Source organism: Ictalurus punctatus, chromosome 8, assembly GCF_001660625.3.
Source record: "Ictalurus punctatus breed USDA103 chromosome 8, Coco_2.0, whole genome shotgun sequence".
Classification (NCBI taxonomy): domain Eukaryota; kingdom Metazoa; phylum Chordata; class Actinopteri; order Siluriformes; family Ictaluridae; genus Ictalurus; species Ictalurus punctatus.
In genome coordinates this window covers 27,619,866-27,642,415 of record NC_030423.2, presented here as the reverse complement: position 1 = coordinate 27,642,415, position 22,550 = coordinate 27,619,866, and the positions used below count along the sequence as shown (strand labels likewise).

Genomic DNA, 22,550 nt, shown 5'->3' with positions numbered 1-22,550 from the left:
TGGGTAATGCGGAGCATTGTGAGATATCTTGCGGACTTTGAATGTTTCGAATCCGGTACATACTTTCGGTGAGTCGGCGAGACTGTGTGTGTTATAATTAATTTGGTATCAATAACTGCTGTATAAGTGTGTTAAAAATTTTGGGGAGCATGCACGCCAATGGCACATATTTTAGACATCTGTTCGACTGCCCATTGTGTAAAGAAGAATTACTAGACCTGTAATATATAAAAACATATTCCCAGATTGTGTGATCCAGGGAAAAAGGAAGACTGAAGGCGGAAAAAAGTGTGCATTTTCAGGCCCCAGAAGTCACTGTTAAGAAATGAATGAGTCCGACGCTCCAAATGTGAAGGAGAAAGTCCATTTGGACCTTTCATTTATATTCCATTTATATTTATATTTCATTTCATTTATATTTGTAGCATTTTAGTAACTATTGTTATACAACTTGAAGTTAGTAAATTATATTAAAAAAAATTGTGTTCACAATTATGGTAAATAAGTACATAACACTTAAATTCCTTTTAAATAGTGTGGAAAAACTAGTTGGAACAACATTATTTCTATGAGTAATTAAGTTAAAAACTTGTGGTTATTATACAGATCATTAAATGAGTTTTAATGGAAGACCTTTTGACTGTAGAGGAAAAGGTGATTTCTCCAACTCAATGCGCTTCATTGGTTGAAATTAATTTAAAGTTGTCATAACTCAAAAATGATGGGTGTTTTGCAAAACTGTCTGTGTGGTTCGCCTAAAAGAGTTTTATGTGTGTTTGTTGTTTGTTTAGTATTATGGTGTTACTGTGCGTGTTCCAAGTTAGGAGGGAGGGTCTCCGTCCGGCCCGGCTCCTCAGTCTCCTGGCATGACACCAGACTGGATTGAGACCGTGTTGCGCAGATTGTACACAGTTCCATGTTTAGATGGGGTGCACGGCTGGTCAGAATCATGCGCGCCGGAGCTCCAAATCATTCTTTTCATTTTAATTTGAATTCCATGTGTTTCCCTGTTTGGAAACTGAATGAAAGTGTTTTGAGTTCCATGGTGACGGTTATCTAAACCACCGAGCGCGCGAGAGAGGGAGAGAGCGCGTGCGAGAGATTTCTGTTTTTACCCCTTTTTTCCAATCCTTTATCTTACGCTCTACATTAAAATCGAAGTGATTCAATATATATATATACGTGGATATATTCCTGTAAAAATTAAAATCAATCAGCATGTCTTGATGTTAACAGTCCGAAGAGAACTTTAATAATAGTTTATGTGGTGTGTATTGTGCCACTTAGTTTCTTCTGCACAGACATCTTTATCTTTGGATGACTAATGATAAAATTGATCAGCTGACATGTGAACCTGTTCGTTTTGAGTGATATTAATAAAAAAACCCTGAAAAGTAAAACCGACCCGAGGTAACAGTCTCAGGCTGATCACAATGTGGTCCGTATCAGGGAGGTCACGTCCTCCCTGTTGAGATAATGTTGAGCCTAAACATTTGGTTTCAGCGAGCAGTCTACCTTCATGAACTGACTCGCTAACAAGAACTGGAGTAACCATATTAATTTGTATCGGTGATTCCTATATGGGTACGTGTCTATACAATATCTTAAGCAGTGTAAGTGCGAATTCTTCTGGCGAATTCTATTCTCTGAATAATTTCTGCATATTTTCTCTTTAAATGCTGTGTATATGTCCAATGATAAGTAATTAGTAAGATCAGATGGCAGTAGTAGTCTGCACATTTTTTAAATTCTGTATAATGTGTTGTACGCCTGTTACAGAAGTGATATCTGAATCAGTAACATTAGAATAAGGTGATGATTTGATTACTTACTTTTGCCGACATGTTGTGCTGATATGAGTTTGGGAGGTAGTTTAATTACGGTCCCTTTACAATAGTGTAGTTTGAAGTGTTTTTTTTTCCTGAACCGTAGATTGGTGAATAGAATAGAGTAGTTACGCAAATATATATGTGTGGGTGTGTATATATATACATATGTGCTATACGGTGTGCTATGGATATGTCATACAAAGTATACGAGTTACAATATTTAAATAATACAAAGCAGTGGTCACAAACTCGAGAACCTGTGAAGTGAATTGAATTGATAGTACGTTATATAGCAGCTGAGAGCTGATAAAAACTGAGAGCTGTGAACTGGATGCAGGTGTGTGTGATCTGGGAATTGCAGTTCATGGCAGCCAGCCATGTTTGTGGACCGCAGTGAAGGATGGGAAATGTGGTTTGTGATATGAGTAGATTTAACACTACCTCAATATGGTCAAATACAGTTTAAATGAAATGGATAAAATTATTGGGCGAATCTTATGCTTCTTACAATTGTGCATTCAGCCAAGATGATAAATTTTATTAGACTAAGTTAAATACATATTCACATTCCTCGAAAGTGAGCAACATTTAAATGTCATGTATGAAGGATCTGAGTGATATTTTGAGTACAGTATGTTGATACAGTTATAAATTAATAAGAAACAAAATGCATGTACATGCATGTATACCATTTAGACTACAGACTAGTGCTGTACACATAGAACCAAATTCACTAGGTTGTTTTGAATGTAAATTAGTGGGATAAAAGTGGCTAGAGGACTGTAAATGCATATCTAGATCTCAACCTCATTTACTCTATTTTAGTTCTATCTTATTGGGATTATCACTCGTTAGCACAGATGGAATATTAATATGTTCGGGTAGTGTGCACCACAAATTTTCAGACTAAAGGAATTTTGTTTTCCTTTCTCAATATCTTTCTGGTAAATGAAAAACAGGAAGGGATAAGAATGTATCCTTGTCAATTGGGTTTGTACTTTTAAAAATAAATGGACTAGAACTATTTTACAGGGATAACTATACATGAGAGTGGAAAACCCCTTTAAGAGAGGTGTTATTCGTTTGATTAGAGCAGTGGAGATTACTTTAGTAAATTTTTTAAATGATTCGATAGACCAACATTATTTAATCTCTGCAGCAATATTTCCTGATTCACTGTGTTGAGAGCCTCTTCTAAATCAACAGACAGGGAAGTGCAGAGGGAACCGTGACATTGTTTTAAGACTTTCAAAACAACAGTTGTGCTGATATGTTTGTATGACCTTAGACTTCTTGCAGACTGATAACATGTGAACGGTTTACTGAAAAAGCTTTCTACAAGGGACATAGGCGAGGAGGCCGTGTTATTGGATTGTAATGATCTAATATAGTTGGATGTCCCCGATTTAATGTAATAAATAAATAAGAAAACTGATTTCCAAATTTCTGGTATAACCCCATTGTCTAATGAAAGATTAAAATGATAAATTGAAAGAGATGAAATAATAGTTTAGAAATACAGACTCCACACAATCAGGGCCTTGTGATGTGTTTATATCGAACTTGAGTGATCTGTAAACATCACAAGTCTTAACACTTTAAAAACTGAACTCCTCATATCGAATTTTTTTTAATAGCTTCCTGCTTTATTAAAATCAGGGTATAGTAAATCACGATAAATATTCACTGTTTTAAGGCCTAGATCTGATGCATAAATTGAACATTTAATGATGGGTTTTGCAGATGTGTGTTCCCAGTTGTCTGTCTCCAGTTTCCAAGTACTATTGCCCTGTAAACAATATCTTGAAAGGACATGCCCACTTAGTCTAGCATTATTACAGCAAGCTGTGATAACAAAAGCGATAAGTTTTGCGATACAACCAACCCACCCAGTAACCATTATTTATAGTATGATGTATATAGAATATATATATATATATATATATATATATATATATATATATATATATATATATATATATATATATAAGATGTCCCAATTGTAACCTATAACTGTAATTCCATTCCACATGATATTATTATGGATCCGCGCTTTTTCCAAATGACTGCATGTGAGAGCTCAAGGCCATTATTCCTCTTAACAATTCCTAGATAGGTAGTACACCTGGAAGCGTCTCCTTCGCGGGGCTGTGGGCTCCCCTGTGGTGTACTCCTCTGTGGTCATAGACTCCCTTGCACGCTCCCAAGGCCGTCAGGACATGATTGGGGTCATCCTCCGCCCCATAAAAGCACAACAAATGTTCCTGGACGTTATCAAGTATGGTCTGCAGTGGATCACTGATTGCTCACTAAAGGACAACATCCTGACATCCGGGTGTTCTTTGGACAAGCCTGACATTGAATGAACTTATGCTTTGCACCTGAACTATGGCTAGCAAACAATAACAAAGACTGTGTCTTACATGTGACTGAAGGGGTTGGGTGCTGCTGGGGGGGGTCCCGGCTCAGGAGAATGGGGCGCTTACAGGGCTGAAATTTATGTATTGAAAACAATGGATTTGGTGGCACAAGGATTGCCAGGCTGGAGATGCTCTCTTAGTGCAGATCATTGGGAAAATTGCTCTCTCACACATCGATCTTACGTTTATCACACCAGGTCATTTCTATTTTGAAAGAACATGATATGGGGATATGGGGTTAATCGATGTGCCACCCGAACTAAAATTCTTAAACCTGTTAGTGTACCTAACTCACCAACTGTAAGTGTTGTAGTGGTGTCATTAATTCTGTGGAGCCAGTCACTGAGAACACTCACGATTGCCCAGCCGAAATTTGTATTTCGTTGAGCTTAAAAGTTTTGGGTCTGAAATTTCACAAACATTATGAACACCCTGTTCTGCCCAATTGGCTGAATAGAAGTCTATCACTAAAGAATGCAACCTGGTTAAGGGTAGAATTGTTAAAAAAAAAATATATATAATAAAAAATAAATAAAAAATAATATAAATACTGAAGTTTAGGCCCATGGATTGTGTCGTCTGTTTGGAGTTGTTTGAATGCAATGAGGTTCTAGGAAACAATTGGAACGGCACTTATCGAACAAATAGTTTAATTGAATTCTGACTGCACTTCTTGCTGTATGTATTACAGCTGCCCATGATCTTAGCCTCAGAGGGGGAAGGTAGAGGAATGATCTCTGTACTTGCAGGCAACGATGGAGGGTCACCTGAAGTGTGCTCAAGATTATTTATTATTTTTTTTCCTTGACCAGGGATAGGTCTGGCATACCCTGATGTGTGTTGGATACAATTTGTGCTGATACTAAACGTATTTCGGTAGATGCTCTACCTCTTGCACTAATGACCTATCACATGCAGACTAACAGCAATATGTATCTAACACCGCATGAAATGCTTACGGGTCGACCCATGTCTGTGTCTGTTCCTTATGATGGACGGCCGCTGGAGTAATTGCAGATGAATCGAAAAACATATATAAGACCACTAACTATTATGTATGGAGCTATCTATTCACAGGAACACAGCTAAGTGCAGTGTTATCAGTGTTATGTGTGAGGCGTCACCGCCTCAACGGGGGGAGGTGTTCGGAGGTGTTCGGAGGTGTTCGGAGGTGTTCGGAGGTGTTCAGAGGTGTTCACCCGGAGGTGGGAGTCCCGGAGCTGCGAGAGAAGGCTGACTACAGGGCAGCAGCGGACTAGAACATGCAACCCCTGGAGGATGCTCAATCCTCCAATGACGAGATGGTGGGGAACACGTGAAGGTCCGGTACGAAGCGTCAACGGGGGGTCTGCTCTGTGGCAGACAGGATGAGAAGATGTGAAGATCCATACCCTGGGTGTACGTGCTAGCCTAACCTCTCCCCAAAGGGTGGCTCTCTACAGTACGTAAAGTGCTTGAGCTGAAGACAACCAGCATACAGAGAGATACAGATACTGCATACAACAGACTGTCAAGTATTGTTATAAAATGTTATAAAATGTTTGTGATGTGACGCAATCAGGCACAGAAAAGTATAATGGTGCTGCCGAGCACATAGTGCTGGCCGGGTGGGAATTTTTCCTCATAAGAGGTTTTTTCGCCCACCCCTGACTGCGAAAGACTGGGGTTTGGTTTTTGAGGGGAAGCAAGAATCTGCAGGTCCCGACAAATACAAAACTGTGGGCTGACAGGCCTAGTTGAGAAAGATAGGGACGTGTAGATCAAGTAGTTAGTTACTGTAGTGTACTCATACGTACGGCAATAGTAGTAGTAATGAATGATTAGGGGAACTCGGTTAATCACACTTATAATCGATGTAGGCAAACAAACGTATAATCAAGGTAGTTAGATTCGAAATGAGATATATATACATAGTTGAAAGGAGAAGTAAGTTAAGGGTTAAGAGTTATGGCTAGGTACATCTACACATGTCCGGCGCAAAGTGGATGTAGGGGGGTCCTAAGGCCCATTCTCCAGCTGCCAATCTACTATGAGACCCCGGGGCGCACAACACTAGCACGTCTCCCACCAGGTCTACAAAACCTCCTCAGCTCCTATTCGGATCGGTGTTGCGTAGAAGTGGTTAATGTAGGGGACCCATTGGATTACGGGGACGACGGGCGGGATTATGGCTTCGTTAGAGTAATCCTCCGACAGCTAGCGGGGGACGGCCATGGGGTGCGGCAGAATCAGTTCCTCCATGCTTAATTAAGGTATTGTATGAGGCTTCATAGCCTCAGAGGGGGAAATGTTGTGGATAAAAAATGTCATAAAATAAACATAAGGGAGGTCCAGATCCAGATCCAGGTCCAGTAACGGTGAGAGAAGGGACTGACAACGGGCACCGGCACCTAGACATACAGAAGCGGTTTTAGTCAGAAGTGGATAAATTGGTAAAACACTTTAAAGATCTTTATGGGTTATTAGTCGAAATAGTCGAAAGAAGTGTACGAGCTGAGGAGTGCTAAAACACACACACACACACACACACACACATGCTCGTACAGTCAAGGGCGGGCAAGTAGACACAACATACGCACACACTCTCTCTTTCTCATACACACACATGAATAACTTTAATAGAATCTTATAGTAATAGAGAAACTCTATGAAAAACAGAATTGTAGGATATGCAGGACAGTAGAACTGTAATGATATTAAGAAGTTGGAAGTACAGTAAACCGCTTTTCAAGTAGTATAAATATATATAAACTAAGAAATATAGTGCAAATATGAAAATAAATTATAAACGAGAAATACAGGAAAAAAAGGAAAATATAACTTACTCATGATTCAGATGGTGAAGATTCTCGTCTCGCAAGGAAAGCCTTAATTTTTAGAGAACCATGAAGAAAGCCAGTTATAAGGGTGGCTGCCCCCCCCCTCGAGATAACGATAAGACCAAGGTCCCTCCCGGTTGTTTAGTCGTCTTGCTTACGTCATTTTTTTAACCTAGGGAAATAGGAATCCTGGGTTTTGAAAACCTAGGTAAAAGAGAATCCTGGTTTTTGAAAACCTAGGTAAAAGAGAATCCTGGTTTTTGAAAACCTGGGTAAATGAGAATCCTGGTTTTTGAGAACCTAGGTAAATGGGAATCTTGGTTTTTGACAACCTAGGTAACTAGAAACCCTGGGTTTTTGTTTCCTGGGTTGTTGGAAATGCCTGGGTTCTGATTTTATGTGTAAAGTAAAACCCCTGGTTTCAATTCTATGGGTAAGTGAAATAGGCCTTTTCTGGAAACCTATGGGTTATCTAGTGTGTAAATACAGTATAAATACTGGAGCTTAAGCTCAGGGTATGGGGATCACTTTTGAGAATTCTCATCGGTGTGGATCTCGTGTGGTGGAATGAAACAATAAAGCTGGACCCTTGCTTCTTCTCACTCACGGCTGGTGTATTTTTTCTATCTCCAACTGGTCTCAGAGGTAGATGTGAGTATTGGCTTCTAAGTTGAATTTTAAATGTTTTTGGGTAATAGGCTAAATTCGAGCCAACACAGCCAGAGACCTCTTTTATCTTTATTTATTTGATTATTTATTCATTTATTTATTTTTTAAACACAGAATAGAGGGCCACCAGGGGACAACCTCCCCCATATTAGATGCTCTGCTATAGATGTCTCTGAAACCTCCTACTGTAATAAAGCACATGGACAAAGTACTCATGATCTTTGTGAGTTCTGAGCTGTTGATCTGCTGTTGTTCCTGGTTTTCTATCACCTAGTCCTCAGTTCTGAAGGGAAATTGTAATGCTACAGCATACATAGATATTCTACACAGTTATCTGCTTACATCTTCATGGTAACAATTCAGACAACACCGCATATGGGTGTGATGGTCAGGTGGCCACCCACACACACACACACACACACATACACACACACACACACACACACACACACACACACACACACACACACACACACACACACACACTCACACACTCACATACACAAACATTCATTTATTTGATATTGTATATAATTTCTTAGTATAAGTTAGAAACCAAATACCTGCAAACTGAATAGAAATGTAAAATGTCTACTATCATAGAGGGTGTACTTTTTTCTTTCTTTTCAACTGCACTACTACTTAGTACACTAGTTTTTTATCTGGTTTGGGACACAGCCTTTTGACTACATGCCTCTATATCAGCTTCTGTTCAGGATTTTGTCGCTGTCCGTGGTGATGAAACTCGAGTGAAGTAACAAAGCGAGTTCATTGTATTGATCACGTCACTTAAAAATACACCAAGAAATGTCACAATAAAATACAAATTAAAATAGCACAATGATGTTTAATTTATTCTTTAAAATAATTACTTCAATTCATTTAATGACCTTTTCATTTATTTTTTTATTTCATTTAAGTTATTTCCTAATGTATATAAAGATTTTTTCCTGCCACATCTGAGGAGTGAAAGTGAAAGTTTGTTGCTGCCCATGGTGTTAAAAGAAACACTGCAGTTTCGTTACCATAGCAACATAACCTACAGAGCATCTACAAATACTGTGTTAATGAACGTCAGTAACCCTTCTGCTGAATAACTTAATGGAAAGAAGATATTAAATTTAAATACAGACATGTAAGAAAAAAGACAAATAAATAAATAAATAAATAAATAAATAAATACATACATAAATAAATAAATACATAAATAGTTCAGCATTGTGTTCAAATCAGAAGGCAGAGTCTTACGTAACTGCATTTTTGTCAGCATGGCACGTATCCTTCTCAGACAAGGCGATCCTTTAGCACCGGACCAGAGTTCTGAAAGTTGGATGACGTTAAATTACATTTAAACTAAAACAAACAGCTGTTTACACAAATAAATGATGATATAAATATTCACCAGTTGTAGCCACTAGGTGGCAGTGTGCAGCTCTGATAGTGAAATCTATATGTACAAATAATTTAGTTAAATTACACAACTGATGGAAATATAACTGATTTATTATAATTTATTTTACATACATTCAGTGACCATTATTTATTCCTGTGAATTTGATATTATTTATTTTACATTTCGACATATTCAGACCCTGCTTTTCAACTTTATCCTAGAACATCAATATTCAGTCCCTCTAATAACTGATTTATTTCAGGCATTTTTTTTTATCCTAATTTACACATTTTATTAAATAATAAATTAAAGATATGATCTGGATATTTTACTGAACGTTTATGAAAGCAGTTGTCAGTGTCAGTATGTTGTAACAGTCAGAGGTAAGACTCATTCTTATCTAAGTCCTTAAATAACACTGATCCTCTTCATAATTTCAGTATATTCTATATTTATATATTCACAAACACATTTACATATTTATTGATTAAAATGTTCTCTGTAGTCTGTAATAGATCAGTTAGAGACCAGTGGTATGAAACTCTATACAATTATAATACTGTGTAGACTCACTGGATTTTATTATTATTATTATTATTATTATTATTATTATTATTATTATTATTATTATTATTAGTAGTAGTAGTAGTAGTAGTAGTAGTAGTAGTAGTAGTAGGAGGAGGAGGAGGAGGAGGAGGAGGATTGTTATTATTATTATTATTATTAAATTGTAACATTCTTTGAAATGCATCAATTATATTATGAACGTAGTGTTTGTGGTTCTCCTGAGTAACACCACTTACTCAAACTGTCATGTTCGTACGTTTCTTTAACCGATCTGTACTCTAATTATAATCTGCTTCATAAATAAAAGCAATGTATATCAAACTGTTTAAGCATCATTTAAACTACGCTTTTAGTAGAGCCTTAAAATACATTTCAGAAAGTTTCCATAACGCATGAGAGTACCTGTAAACCATTTTGAATGAACTGGTTGAGATGTGGTTGGGTGATAACACTGTGTGGCTTATCATGTCTATTTTTTTTTTTTTCTTTTCAGTTCTTACAACCAACCGTGTCATATTCTGGGGCGTGGTCAGTACAGACCGCCTATAGTATAAATATAAATTCAAACCATGCTTCAAGATCATTCATATTCTGATGATAAATGAGATACAAACACTGTAGAATTTCTGAGAAATGAAAAATGTCTCTTTTCTGGATTTTAATTTTGATCTTCTGCACCATGTGTAAGTAATATGAGCAAATTATTCCCATCTAGTTTGATGTATGTCTAGTATTATTACTCTAAAGCAGTTTTGTATGTAGAAGGAACTCCAGTGTTATTCTTACAAGTTGATCTGAAGTTTTTTTGTTTGTTTGTTTGTTTTTTTCTCTGTATAATAGTACCTGGATAATAATAATACGTTTATTACCTATTGATGTGCTTGTTTTTCTAGACACAGTCCAACCTGGTAGACGCTGGGTTACTGCACAATCCCCCACAGAGTCACCAGTTTATCAGCCTGATAAAGAGCTCAGTGTGAATATCGGAGACTCGGCTACTCTACGGTGTTGTGTTTCTGGAAAACAAATCCAAATAATAGACTGGTTTAAGCAACCAAACAGAGAAAAACCTCAGATTATAGTCACGGCATATAAAGATGCTAAAGAATTTTTTTACAATGGATTCCAACAGTCTAATTTCCAAATAGAGAGATCTCCAAACTGCTTCAATTTGACCATTTTAGACATCATTCAGTCTGATGAAGCCATGTACTACTGTGCACTGACGAGACCCAACACTGTGTTTGCAGATGGAACTTATTTAAAAATTAAAGGTAGGATTTCCACTAAAATTGATTAAGCTACAGGTTTAATGTAGTGATATTTTTCCTTATTACCATTAACATGTTCAACCTGGAAGACAAATAATAATGAAGCAGTGAAATACTAACTGTGTTTTCTTCAACAACAGAATGTAAGTGATTCATGATAAAATGTTCATTAGGTGATATCTTCATAGGTGATCATGTTACTATTGCATCAGAAACATCTACACCAGCTCTGTGTGATAATTCAGTGGTGTGTGAACCAACACTGCATGGAAACAGCACTAACATGAACACACACGAGAAAACAGGTAAGACGTCTCATTAATCAACATTAATTGATTATCCTTAATCCATAAAGCTTAAACGACCTATAAAATAATGTGTACTGATGTAAATGTAATGTGGTGAAATAATCGCATCAGATCTCTACATTCGACAGTGCCAGGTTTGGGAACGGCTTTGTGTTTGTGCGCACTTCTGATTTTCTGCCTCATTTATTTCATACTGAGGAGAAGAAAACGTGATAAAAGTAAGTGCTTTTGTCATGAAATAATAATTTAATTTACATTAAAGTTTTATCAAAACGACTAATTAAGTGTATTTCTGTGTTAATAGTAAACGCTTCTGCAGACGATTGTCCAGGATTGCGGCAGGTACGTGTGCACATAAGAGAACTATTTGTTTTATAGATTGTAGGTTATAGAAGAAAAAGGTTATATTGTAGGTGTCTCCATTATTAGTGGTGAGGAATCATTTCCTTATTCCTACAGTACATATTCTTTATATGATGCTACATTCATATACTGCAGCTTACAAGGGTCCATATTTAATTACATTTTGATTGGTGGAGATTTTCTCAATCCAGCTGTGACACTGAGGTCTCGTACTGTTAGAGTCGCTACTGTTGGAAATGATGGGCCTTTAGAGATCCTATCATTCAATCCAATATATTACAAACATTAAATACTTTTTTTTTTCAGGAATCTCATGTCGACAGCCTGACTTATGAAGCTTTACAATTGTTCAAGAGGAAATTTCAACCAGGAGAAAGGGACTATTTGGTGTACACTGATGTGATGTACGTGAAACTGTAATATATAACATAAAAGTCCTGAAAACATTATTATTAACTAAACCGCTGCCTTGCTAGAGGTTTTAATGCTGTAGTGTAATGATGGGCTGATATTCCACCATTCATCCTGTCAAATATGTATTATTATTATTATTATTATTATTATTATTATTATTATTATTATTATTATTGTTATTATTATTATTATTATTATTATTATTATTATTATTATTATTATTATTATCATTATTATTATTATTATTATTATTATTATTATTATTATTATTATTATTATTATTAATTTAACATGTTTAATCTCTGTATGAGTTCAACCAAGTAAATCAAATAAAAGTGATCCATCTCTGTTATCTGAATCTGTATTTTGCAGAAGACACAAAAATGTGAAAAAGTCAATAATTAAAAAATATTATTGGCACCCTTGATGAAAAGCAATATGGGCTACGAAAAAAATATCTTTGTGTTTAATTAACTTATCCTCACACTAACAGCTAAAAGAGGTCGAATCTTTAATTCAAGTGCAATTAAATATATATATATATATATATATATTATATAAGGTATTCTTTTCTGACAATAAATGTACTTCATTTTTTATTCTTGTCTCTAAAGTTTTACCTCTTTTGTACAATACAGTGATTATCACAGTAACGTTATCACACCTGTCACATGACTGATGCTAACAGCGGGTAGTGGTGGCTTGGCGGTTAAAGCTCTGAGTTACTGATCAGGAGGGCGTGGTTTCAAGCCCCAGCACTGCCAAGCTGCCACTGTTAGACCCTTGAGCAAGGCCCTAAACACTCTCTGCTCCAGGGGTGCTGTATCATGGCTGACCCTAACATGCTGGGGTATGCGGAGAAAATAATTTCACTGTGCTGTAATGTATATGTGACAAATAAAGACTCATTATCATGTCTTGTACTGTATGTTATTATATGAAATATTCTACAAATGAGATTTTTCTCATATATTCTACATTTTTTTTAATTTAAAACATGAAATATAAAGAGTTTTAGAATTTTGAAAAATGTAAAAGAAAGAGACTGATGGATGTGAACTAAAATGGGTCATCAGGTTTTACAAACACTTGTGGAGTCCATGCCAGCTAGAGGGCGCGCTGTCATTAAAGCTAAAGGGGATGCAAAAAAAATGAAAAAAAAATTCTGAAACCCATGTTAAAATTTGTAAGATTTTACTTTTGACTCAAGTTAATTCTGAAAATATCATTTGTAATGAAAACTTTATATTAACTTAGAAAACCATGAAAAATAAACGCAGTGTCTCAGATTTTAGGTCTCAATGTACTATATACATGCAGACACGGATATTAGTAAGAAGGTGAATTAAGAAAGAATTTACAATAAACTATACAATGAACGACATGTGAAGGTAGAAGTAAACCACATTTTCCATTTTCTCACCTTTGTCACACCTGTACAACACCAAGAAAGCTCCATTAGATAATGTAAAATTCTCCCAGCTAAATCTTCCACAGTAGTAAAGTCCTCCATCATCCTTTCTTTATACGTGGAATTGTTGAGAAATAAAATAATTGTCCATATTGGAGCCATCTTCAGAGGTGAAATAATACTCAGATAGAGCGTTTAGAGAAATAAATAAATAAATAAATAAATAAATGAGGAAAGCACCAAGTATTTTGTACTGGAGACTTTCACCTGATTGGCTGAGTTACAAGTCACGTGTTCTCTATCCTTTCCATCTACATGGTTCTATTTTTGTTACACACTTTGACCACCAGAAGTCTGTAGGTGTAAAAGAAGTAGAACAAACTACAAAACCAAGTAGAAGTTAAGCTAGAGTGTATTGCACGCAGAAATTTTGCCTATTCTTTGAACTTAAATAAAATTAGTTTTTTCAAGTAAAATCAAATACAGATTCAGGTAAACATTAGAAACAAAAGTAGGGTGGGGATTAAAAAAAATAAAATAAATAAATAAATAAATAAATAAATAAATAAATAAATAAATAAATAAGTTTAAAGAAGGCTTATAATAAAAAAGAAAGCAAAGTAAAACATCCATTTTGAATTGTTATCGTTTCACTTTAATAATTGCACAGCACACGTACTTTAGATCAGAAAAAAAAAAAGGTTATTAATCCATTTGGATGGAAACACCAGATGTGAATAAAATCTTGAAAATGTGCATAAAAAAACTTGCTCACTTTAGGTAGATAATGTTTTAATTCGATAAGAAGACATGCGCATTGACTACGATGGCAACACATTTACTGAATAAATTCCTTGAAAATTTGTCAATTTGCCTCAACAAATCATGTGATTGGATAATTGGTTGATGGGATTGGATATTCAGTGCACGTGGCTAACTTGTACAGCTCAATGGCAATGCATTTTTCTGTGGGAACTTGGGGGGCAGTGGGTCAGCGTAACTGGACTAACCAGCAGACCAATCTAGTTGCACAGAATCTTAAATGTTTTTTTTTTTTTTTTGTCATTCTGAAATGCCTGAGCCAAAGTCTGTCATCGGGATGATTTCGTATAATTTCCTACCAGAATTGTCTCGCATGATTCTAAATAAGGTTCATCTGCACTCTCTGAACTGCGGGTCATTTATGATATTGGATGAAAGAGGCACAGCGGCTTCGCCAGTCGTAACAATTTCAGTTTGTGTTGATATTTTGTGCCAGATTCCCAATAGTACAATTCACAAGACCGCTTCAGAGGCAGGGCTTTTATTTTGTCACACCCTTAACAATGTATTAAACTGCTCTCTCATGTCACTCCTTGACTGAACCACAGTGTTCCAGTGTTCCAGTGATTTTGAGACTTCTAGATCTTTCAGTTTGCATTCAGTTTACATTCAGCCCAAACAATCATTAACAAAAACACATATACAGTCCAAATGAAACCTGACAACAGAACTAATGACATTGAATCAGATTAGAGATCAAATCTAAGTTACAGAAAGACCTCGCACATCAGAATATATAACATCTTGAGGTTGTTGTTTCTTCATTCGTCCTCTTTTGGCTCTCGTCTCATTGAAATGTAAGGCAGCGTAATTCAGCTCCACATTGTCACAGTCCTGTAGGAATGGACATTAGATTATTAGAAATAGACTTTAAAATTATTATACGTTTATTAAAAATTGTAAACTAATTGCTTTGTTTATAACATCATGTGTTCACATATCCTGAAAATTTACCTGATTGAGGGTCTTGTCGGTCACAAAACCTTGTTTTAGTCTCACTGTAGAGAAGAAAAAGCAACAACTGTTTAAACCTGCTACATAACATGAACTACTTTGTTTTTTTTTTATGTTCCACAGCATTAAATGTAGCTATAATGAATGGAAAAAGCATGACATGTTGCTTTTAATGAAATAAAAGTGTAATTGTTGGCAAATTGCTATATTTTAAGAGAAATAAAACCCATCAGGATGTGATATTAGTGGGAAAATGTGGGGTGGTAACAGTAACTCTGCTTTGTACCAGATCAGTGTATTTAATAAAATGTAACTTTGTGTATATATTGCAAATTTGTTATATATAACAATATAATAACTAATAAACTGGTGACTGATTTTATATAGTGAAAATAATATAATTTTTAAATAACTTTATAATAATCTAATAATGTTAATAATAGCCATGCAGACTAACCTCTGTTTTGTCCTTTACAGGTTATGAGAAAGATCAAAGCAAAGATCACGACCACACACACTCCCAAAGCTACAGCGAGGTAGATCACTACAGGGTCCACAGATCTCTCTGTCATACAGACAATATCAAACAATATCAACAAACAATATCAATCTCTGTCACACAGTAAATATCACAATATCAATCTCTGTCACACAGTAAATATCAAATAATATCAACAAACAATATCAATCTCTGTCACACAGTAAATTTCACAATGTTAAATATAGGCTCAGTGTTTACTTCTATGATAAATGAACTTATTTCTTTGGGTCATTGAAAATGATCAAGAATAATGATTTGAGATATGGGGTTTGTTAAAAATAGAAATATTTGTAATTAGAAAACTTGCATCATCAAATACAAGTAAATAAACGTAGAGTAGATAGACAATGCGCTCTGTGCTCTGGCATATCACTAAAACATTATAGTTCTTACCCCGTTGTACTCGTGTCCCATTCCCAAAAATGATCTTCCCACACACGGCCACAGCGCAGTAGTAAGTTCCAGTATCATTGAGACTGAGAATGTTCTTGGAGAAGTTGTACACACAGGTGTGTGTAGAAGAGCCGCTCTCACACTGATGGCTGCTGTTGTGATGAGTGTAAATGATTTGAGGATGGGATTGTGGTGGAGCAGCTCTGAACCAGAGCACTTGGAGTTCTGCTGATCTGCTCTCAGAGAGAACCGAGCACTGCAGAGTCACTGACGCTCCTGCAGGAACCGAGTCCGACACGCCGCTCTGGACCACTGACACTTTTACATCTCCATCACCTGTTCAGTGCAAAGCAGACCTTTATAATAAATATGGCCCATAAAGCAGATGCAGTCAAGTATAGCATATACACAAAGAGACAGTGATTCCGCTGGAAGTATAAATTCCAACAAGATAATCTAGAGAGCTGGTACATAATGTTTATATTGCTTTTTTTTTTATTAAAGCAATCAAATACAGAACTTTTTTCATACACCAAAATATAAATAGGATTGCTCTGACAAGACATCATCAAACAATTTTTCACCTACAAAGAGTGTTTTGGGGTACACACTTTAATTATCATCTCCAAAAACCAACTAAGTACAACCACAATTCCCAAAATGTTGGGACACTGTGTGAAATGTAAATAAAAACTGAATGCAATGATTTGCAAATCGCGTAAACCCATATGCTGTTCACAATAGAACGTAGAAAACATATCAAATGTGTAAACTGAGGAAATGTACCATTTTAAGAAATACATTATGTGGGCCAAAGCTCATTTAAAATTGACTGAATCAAAGTGGAAAACTGTTCTGTGGTCAGACAAATCGAACTTTGAAATTCTTTTTGGAAACCCTGGATGAACTAAATTAAAAGAGGATGGACTAAAGAGGAGAGGGACGCTCAGTTTAAAAGCCTGCATCTCTGATTGCATGGGGTGCATTAGTGCCCTATACTGAAAGGTTTATACAAGGTATATTTCAATGCTGAATGGTATATACATTTTTTTGAGTAACATGCTTGAGTAACAGATTCCATCCCATGTTTACTTCTGAGAGACATTGCCTCTCTAAGATCCTCTTTTTTATACCCAATCATGTTACTGACGTGTTGCCAATTAATCTAATTAGTTGCAAAATGTTCCTCCATTCCTCCGTTCCTGTTTCATTTTAACAAAACTTACTTTTCCAGCCTTTTGTTGCCCTGTCCCAACTTTTTTTTAGATGTGTTGTGGCAATCAACGTCAAAATTACCTTATTTTTTCCTTAAAATGGTACGTTTCCTGAGGTTGATGACATTTCATGACATTTGACATGTTTCGTATGTTCTATTGTGAATAACATACGGGTTTATGAGATTTGCAAATCATTGCATTCTGTTTTTATTTACATTTTACCTAGTGTCCCAACTTTTTTGGAATTGGGGTTGTGAATGTACTGACGCTCAAGATCAAATCCAGAATTAGAAATTTAAGGTGTTTTGCTGTAAAATACTTGTATATAATCATTTATTTCCATATGCTGGTTCCCAGATAGTACCTGAGCATTAAATTCAAACAGGCAAAATAACCGCTGTGACCATTATGGACCTTTAGTGTGGAAATAATGATGTCTTGATTAAAAGTTATTATGATAAAATAACAACATAGCAACTCAAAATAATGCGTTCTTTAACTGAATAATAGATTATTACATCACAGTAAGTAAAAAATAATGAGATTGCCAACTTTAGGTTCAGGGCTTCCCTTTGTTAGTCATAAATGTCATATTTAAGAAAATATTAACTAATTAAATATGCATTAACCTAACTGTGTACATTTTAAAATTCTTACCTTTCACTGATAAAAATGTTCCATTTCCAAATATTGTTAAAAAGTCTCTCAGTCCACAGTAATACATGGCTTCATCTGATGGTTCCACATTAGCAATATTTAAATGGTAATTCCTTTGTTCTTTCTTGATACTGAATCTTGGTGACTTGAACTCATCTTCGTAATTTGGCTCTTGATGAACTGTAACCATTACACATGGCTCATGTCCTGCTTTTTGCTTGTACCAAAAGATGACTGCAGAGCTATCTTCTCCCAGTCGAAAGCAGTGCAGAGTCACATTATCACCAACATCAGCAGTGATCAGTGGGTTCGGCTGACTGACATAGTTTGTCTGTGCAGAATCTGCTGTTAGGAGTTAAATAACAAACTTTATTCTATCTATAATACACAGAGACTGAAATTAGAGCATTAAGTGCCTTTGAATAGAAACAATCAAAACCATGGACACTTACCAATTTTATTAAAAAGCATCACTGTAATCCACATCATCAGCATCTTCAGTCTGAGGTCTGCGTGTAGTAGCATGTCTCCTCTTGCGACTGTATAGATGGTCAAACTGAGCACATCTCACTTTGTTCAAAAGATTCATGACATGAGGTTCTGACATCATGTGATTTCCCTCATACAATCTAGACTAACAAGTAAGCAGCAGTAGATGACTGACTGTGGTCCCTCCTCTAACTTTTTTTAATCTTTCCTCAGAGAGGAATTTCAATTATTCAAAAAATAACATTGAAAACAAAAAAAAGAAGGAAATGAGATGGATAACCCCCTTTTTCACTGTGTTATTTGTTTTTCTTTTTCTTGTCAAGTTATTGTGCAAATTTATATCCGACCTGTGTTGTCCAACATTTAATTTTCTGCAACCCTGTGACAAATATTCACACAAATCTGCTATACATCTATCTATCTATCTATCTATCTATCTATCTATCTATCTATCTATCTATCTATCTATCTATCTATCTATCTAGATAGTACCATTATTTGGTCATGCAGCAAGACAATGAGTCTAAGCACACACGTAAGTCTACAGCGAAATGGTTAAAGCAGGAGTAATCCAGTATTTTTGGAATGGCCAAGTCAAAATCTAGAAATGTTGTGAAAGGACCTAAAACAGTTCATGATAGGAAGCCCACCAACATCACTGAGCTGAAGCAGTTTTGTAAGGAGGAATGGACCAAAATTCCTCCAACCTGTTGTGTAAGATTGATCGCCAGTTACTGGAAATGTTTGGTTGAAGGTCACACCAGTTACTGAAAGCAATCATTCACATTCTTTTTCTGACATAGATATTTAATATTGGATCATTTTGCTCAGTAAATAAATGTAATAACTATGATGTTTTTTCATCATTTGTTTAATTGCGTTCTCTTTATCTGGTTTTAGGCCGTAGATGAAGATCTGATCACATTTCATATCAAATTTATGCAGAAACACGGGTTCAAAAACTTTCTAGCAGCACCGTAAATACATATAATGGTTATTAATGATGGAGGAAGTTGAATCATTTAATGCTTAAACAATTAATAAAATGAATACAGTATGAGTATGTAGAGTGTGTATTTCTATTTCTCTTCAGACTATTTCAGTCACAGGTAAAATTCATCAGACTTCCTGGGTAATTAAACACATCCCTGAATATAAAATGACGTCATATTAGTATTCATATTTTCATATAGTGTATGACCTTGAGGTCAACCTGAGACCCATAAGTCTGTGCACTCATCCTCCTCCCATCCTGCCTTGCACAAGCTCCTGCTCTTATTTCAGCCACAAGAGCATTAGTTAACATTCAGCATTCCAATTCATCATAAAGATGTTCAATGGACTCGAGTTCTTCCACACCAACCTCGGCCTTTATAGATCTCGCTTTGTGTACAGGGACATTGTCATGCTAGAACAGGTTTGTTCTCTCAGTTCAGACTAAGACTGCAGACATTTGTGTGCTTCAAACTTTGTGGTAACAGTTTGGGGAAGAACCACATCTGGGTGTGATGGTCAGGTATACACATACAGTACTCTTGACTGTACTATAGGGTTCCTAGTAGCTTCCACTTTAGCAAGTTAAAAGCCATGAATAGTCCTAACAAGCCTTAAAGAAACCTTACACTACAAGCCTCTACACGTCCTCTCATCCTTGAGCTTCTCTCCTTCACCAACAATATCATTCTCCCACATTATTTCTTTCAAGCCAGTCTTTTTATTTTCATTTTATTTAAATGTTTTGATAATGTTTATTAGGAAAACTGAACCAAGTGCATATAATCTATTAGAAGTAGTAGTATTCAGCTTTTCCTTAAAAAATGACTCGGCATTTAAGTTTTAGGCGCGTCTAATACATGTTTTATGAATTATGATCGTGAACATATGTAAGATGTCTGTGTCGATATGGGTGTTTTATTCAGGCCTTATTGCGGCTCCTCCTTCACCACTGTGTATCTTTAACCAATCACATTCTCTCTCTCTCTCTCTCTCTCTCTCTCTCTCTCTCTCTCTCTCTCTCTCTCTCTCTCTCTCTCTCTCTCTCTCTCTCTCCCATCTAAGCAGCACTATGATACCAAAGACTCAAACCTGACCAATCACAATGATCTGTCATCAGCTATCTTTTCTTTTCTTTCAAATCTTTTTTTTTCTGGAAATGAGTGTTTGATACACAAATATTTATATCCTATTATTTTAGCTGAATAAAATTATGCTAATTAATCTAAAAGCATTCAGGGTAAATAAACACACCGCACTGCATGCAGAAAATGTGACATTTATTTTTCTTATAATCATCAGCAAACTGGTCTTTATTTCTATTAATAGAGTGTGTATTAAAATGTGTGTGTGTGTGTGTGTGTGTGTGTGTGTGTGTGTGTGTGCGTGTATGTGGTTTTGTACCTCTGTTTATCTCTTTGCCCCTTCACACACTGCAGCTCTGAGAGTTTCATCTCTGCAGGCCGCTCTGACCGCCGAGTCGCTTTTCTCAGAAACACCATCAGTTTCTCACCTCTCAAACTTTCCACAGGATGTGTGGCTATATTTCTTTCTCTCAGGCCACACCGTTGTTGCTGTTTTTTTTCTTTTTCAGGCTCGATGCACAATTAGAAACATCTGTAGACATCATATAGTTGTGTAATATTATAACACCTCTCATTTAAATCCCCAGATTTCACCCTGCACTTTAATCTGATCTAAACACACAACAGCGTGTTCGCTTATTGTGTAACCCGTCAGATATAATGTTATGTACAAAGTCAGTTACTCGGCTTTAGATCCTCCTGATGATGCTCATGATAATGGAGTTTGTACATGGCTCTTGTATATTTAAACATTATATAGCTTTTATGTGTGTGTGTGTGTGTGTGTGTGTGTGCGTGGGTGTGTGTAGACAATAACATTTGTTTACTTTATTCCTGCTACTTTGATTGGTCTGCTCTGGAGCATAAATCTCTCTGCTCGGGTAAACAGGAAGGTACAGCGAGTAAAAAACACACTGAATGTTCCAGATCTCAGCTTTAACTTTCCAGACCAGACCTGTGTGTGCATTCTGCATCTGCTGAGAACTCGTGACAGTTAAAGAGCTTCTTATGTTACTAAGAGCTGTGAAAAGTCACATGGCCCACTTGTGTATATAACCAAAAGCAAGCAAAAGTTTGCACGCCCCATGGTATTTGAAAAAAATATATAAAAGGTATCTCTATTTTAACGAGTACAGTGAGGGAAAAAAGTATTTGATCCCCTGCTGATTTTGTATGTTTGCCCACTGACAAAGAAATGATCGTTCTATAATTTTAATGGTAGATTTATTTGAACAGTGAGAGACAGAATAACAACAAAAAAATCCAGAAAAATGCATGTCAAAAATGTTATAAGTTGATTTGCATGTTAATGAGGGAAATAAGTATTTGACCCCTCTGCAATACATGACTTAGTACTTGGTTTAAAAACCCTTGTTGGCAATCACAGAGGTCAGACGTTTCTTGTAGTTGGCCACCAGGTTTGCACACATCTCAGGAGGGATTTTGTCCCACTCCTCTTTGCAGATCTTCTCCAAGTCATTAAGGTTTCGAGGCTGACGTTTGGCAACTCGAACCTTCAGCTCCCTCCACAGATTTTCTATGGGATTAAGGTCTGGAGACTGGCTAGGCCACTCCAGGACCTTAATGTGCTTCTTCTTGAGCCACTCCTTTGTTGCCTTGGCCGTGTGTTTTGGGTCATTGTCATGCTGGAATACCCATCCACGACCCATTTTCAATGCCCTGGCTGAGGGAAGGAGGTTCTCACCCAAGATTTGACGGTACATGGCCCCGTCCATCGTCCCTTTGATGCGGTGAAGTTGTCCTGTCCCCTTAGCAGGAAAACACCCCTAAAGCATAATGTTTCCACCTCCATGTTTGACAGTGGGGATGGTGTTCTTTTGGTCATAGGCAGCATTCCTCCTCCTCCAAACACGGCGAGTTGAGTTGATGCCAAAGAGCTCCATTTTGGTCTCATCTGACCTCAACACTTTCACC

At 36.3% G+C, this 22,550-nt stretch overlaps 2 protein-coding genes and 1 long non-coding RNA gene across 3 annotated transcripts; 2 read left to right on the top strand and 1 right to left on the bottom strand.

The window, feature by feature from the left end:
- Positions 1 to 615: 615 nt before the first annotated feature.
- On the top strand, positions 616 to 5,929 carry LOC128633488 (uncharacterized). Its single transcript, XR_008396900.1, has 2 exons — positions 616 to 5,410; positions 5,441 to 5,929. It is a non-coding gene; the product is annotated as an uncharacterized LOC128633488 (long non-coding RNA).
- Positions 5,930 to 11,160: 5,231 nt separating this feature from the next.
- Positions 11,161 to 12,574, top strand: LOC108268760 (uncharacterized). The gene is made up of 4 exons (XM_053682303.1): positions 11,161 to 11,273; positions 11,405 to 11,494; positions 11,581 to 11,618; positions 11,946 to 12,574. Exons 1-4 carry the CDS (start codon positions 11,252 to 11,254, stop codon positions 12,057 to 12,059), a joined length of 264 nt encoding a protein of 87 aa, XP_053538278.1. The 5' UTR covers positions 11,161 to 11,251; the 3' UTR covers positions 12,060 to 12,574.
- A 1,580-nt stretch (positions 12,575 to 14,154) lies between these two features.
- Positions 14,155 to 18,616, bottom strand: LOC108268735 (uncharacterized). Its single transcript, XM_017473868.3, has 6 exons — positions 18,501 to 18,616; positions 18,049 to 18,393; positions 16,175 to 16,510; positions 15,698 to 15,805; positions 15,241 to 15,284; positions 14,155 to 15,120 (listed from the first exon to the last, which is right to left on the bottom strand). Exons 1-6 carry the CDS (start codon positions 18,571 to 18,573, stop codon positions 14,989 to 14,991), a joined length of 1,038 nt encoding a protein of 345 aa, XP_017329357.1. The 5' UTR covers positions 18,574 to 18,616; the 3' UTR covers positions 14,155 to 14,988.
- Between the last annotated feature and the right edge of the window lie 3,934 nt (positions 18,617 to 22,550).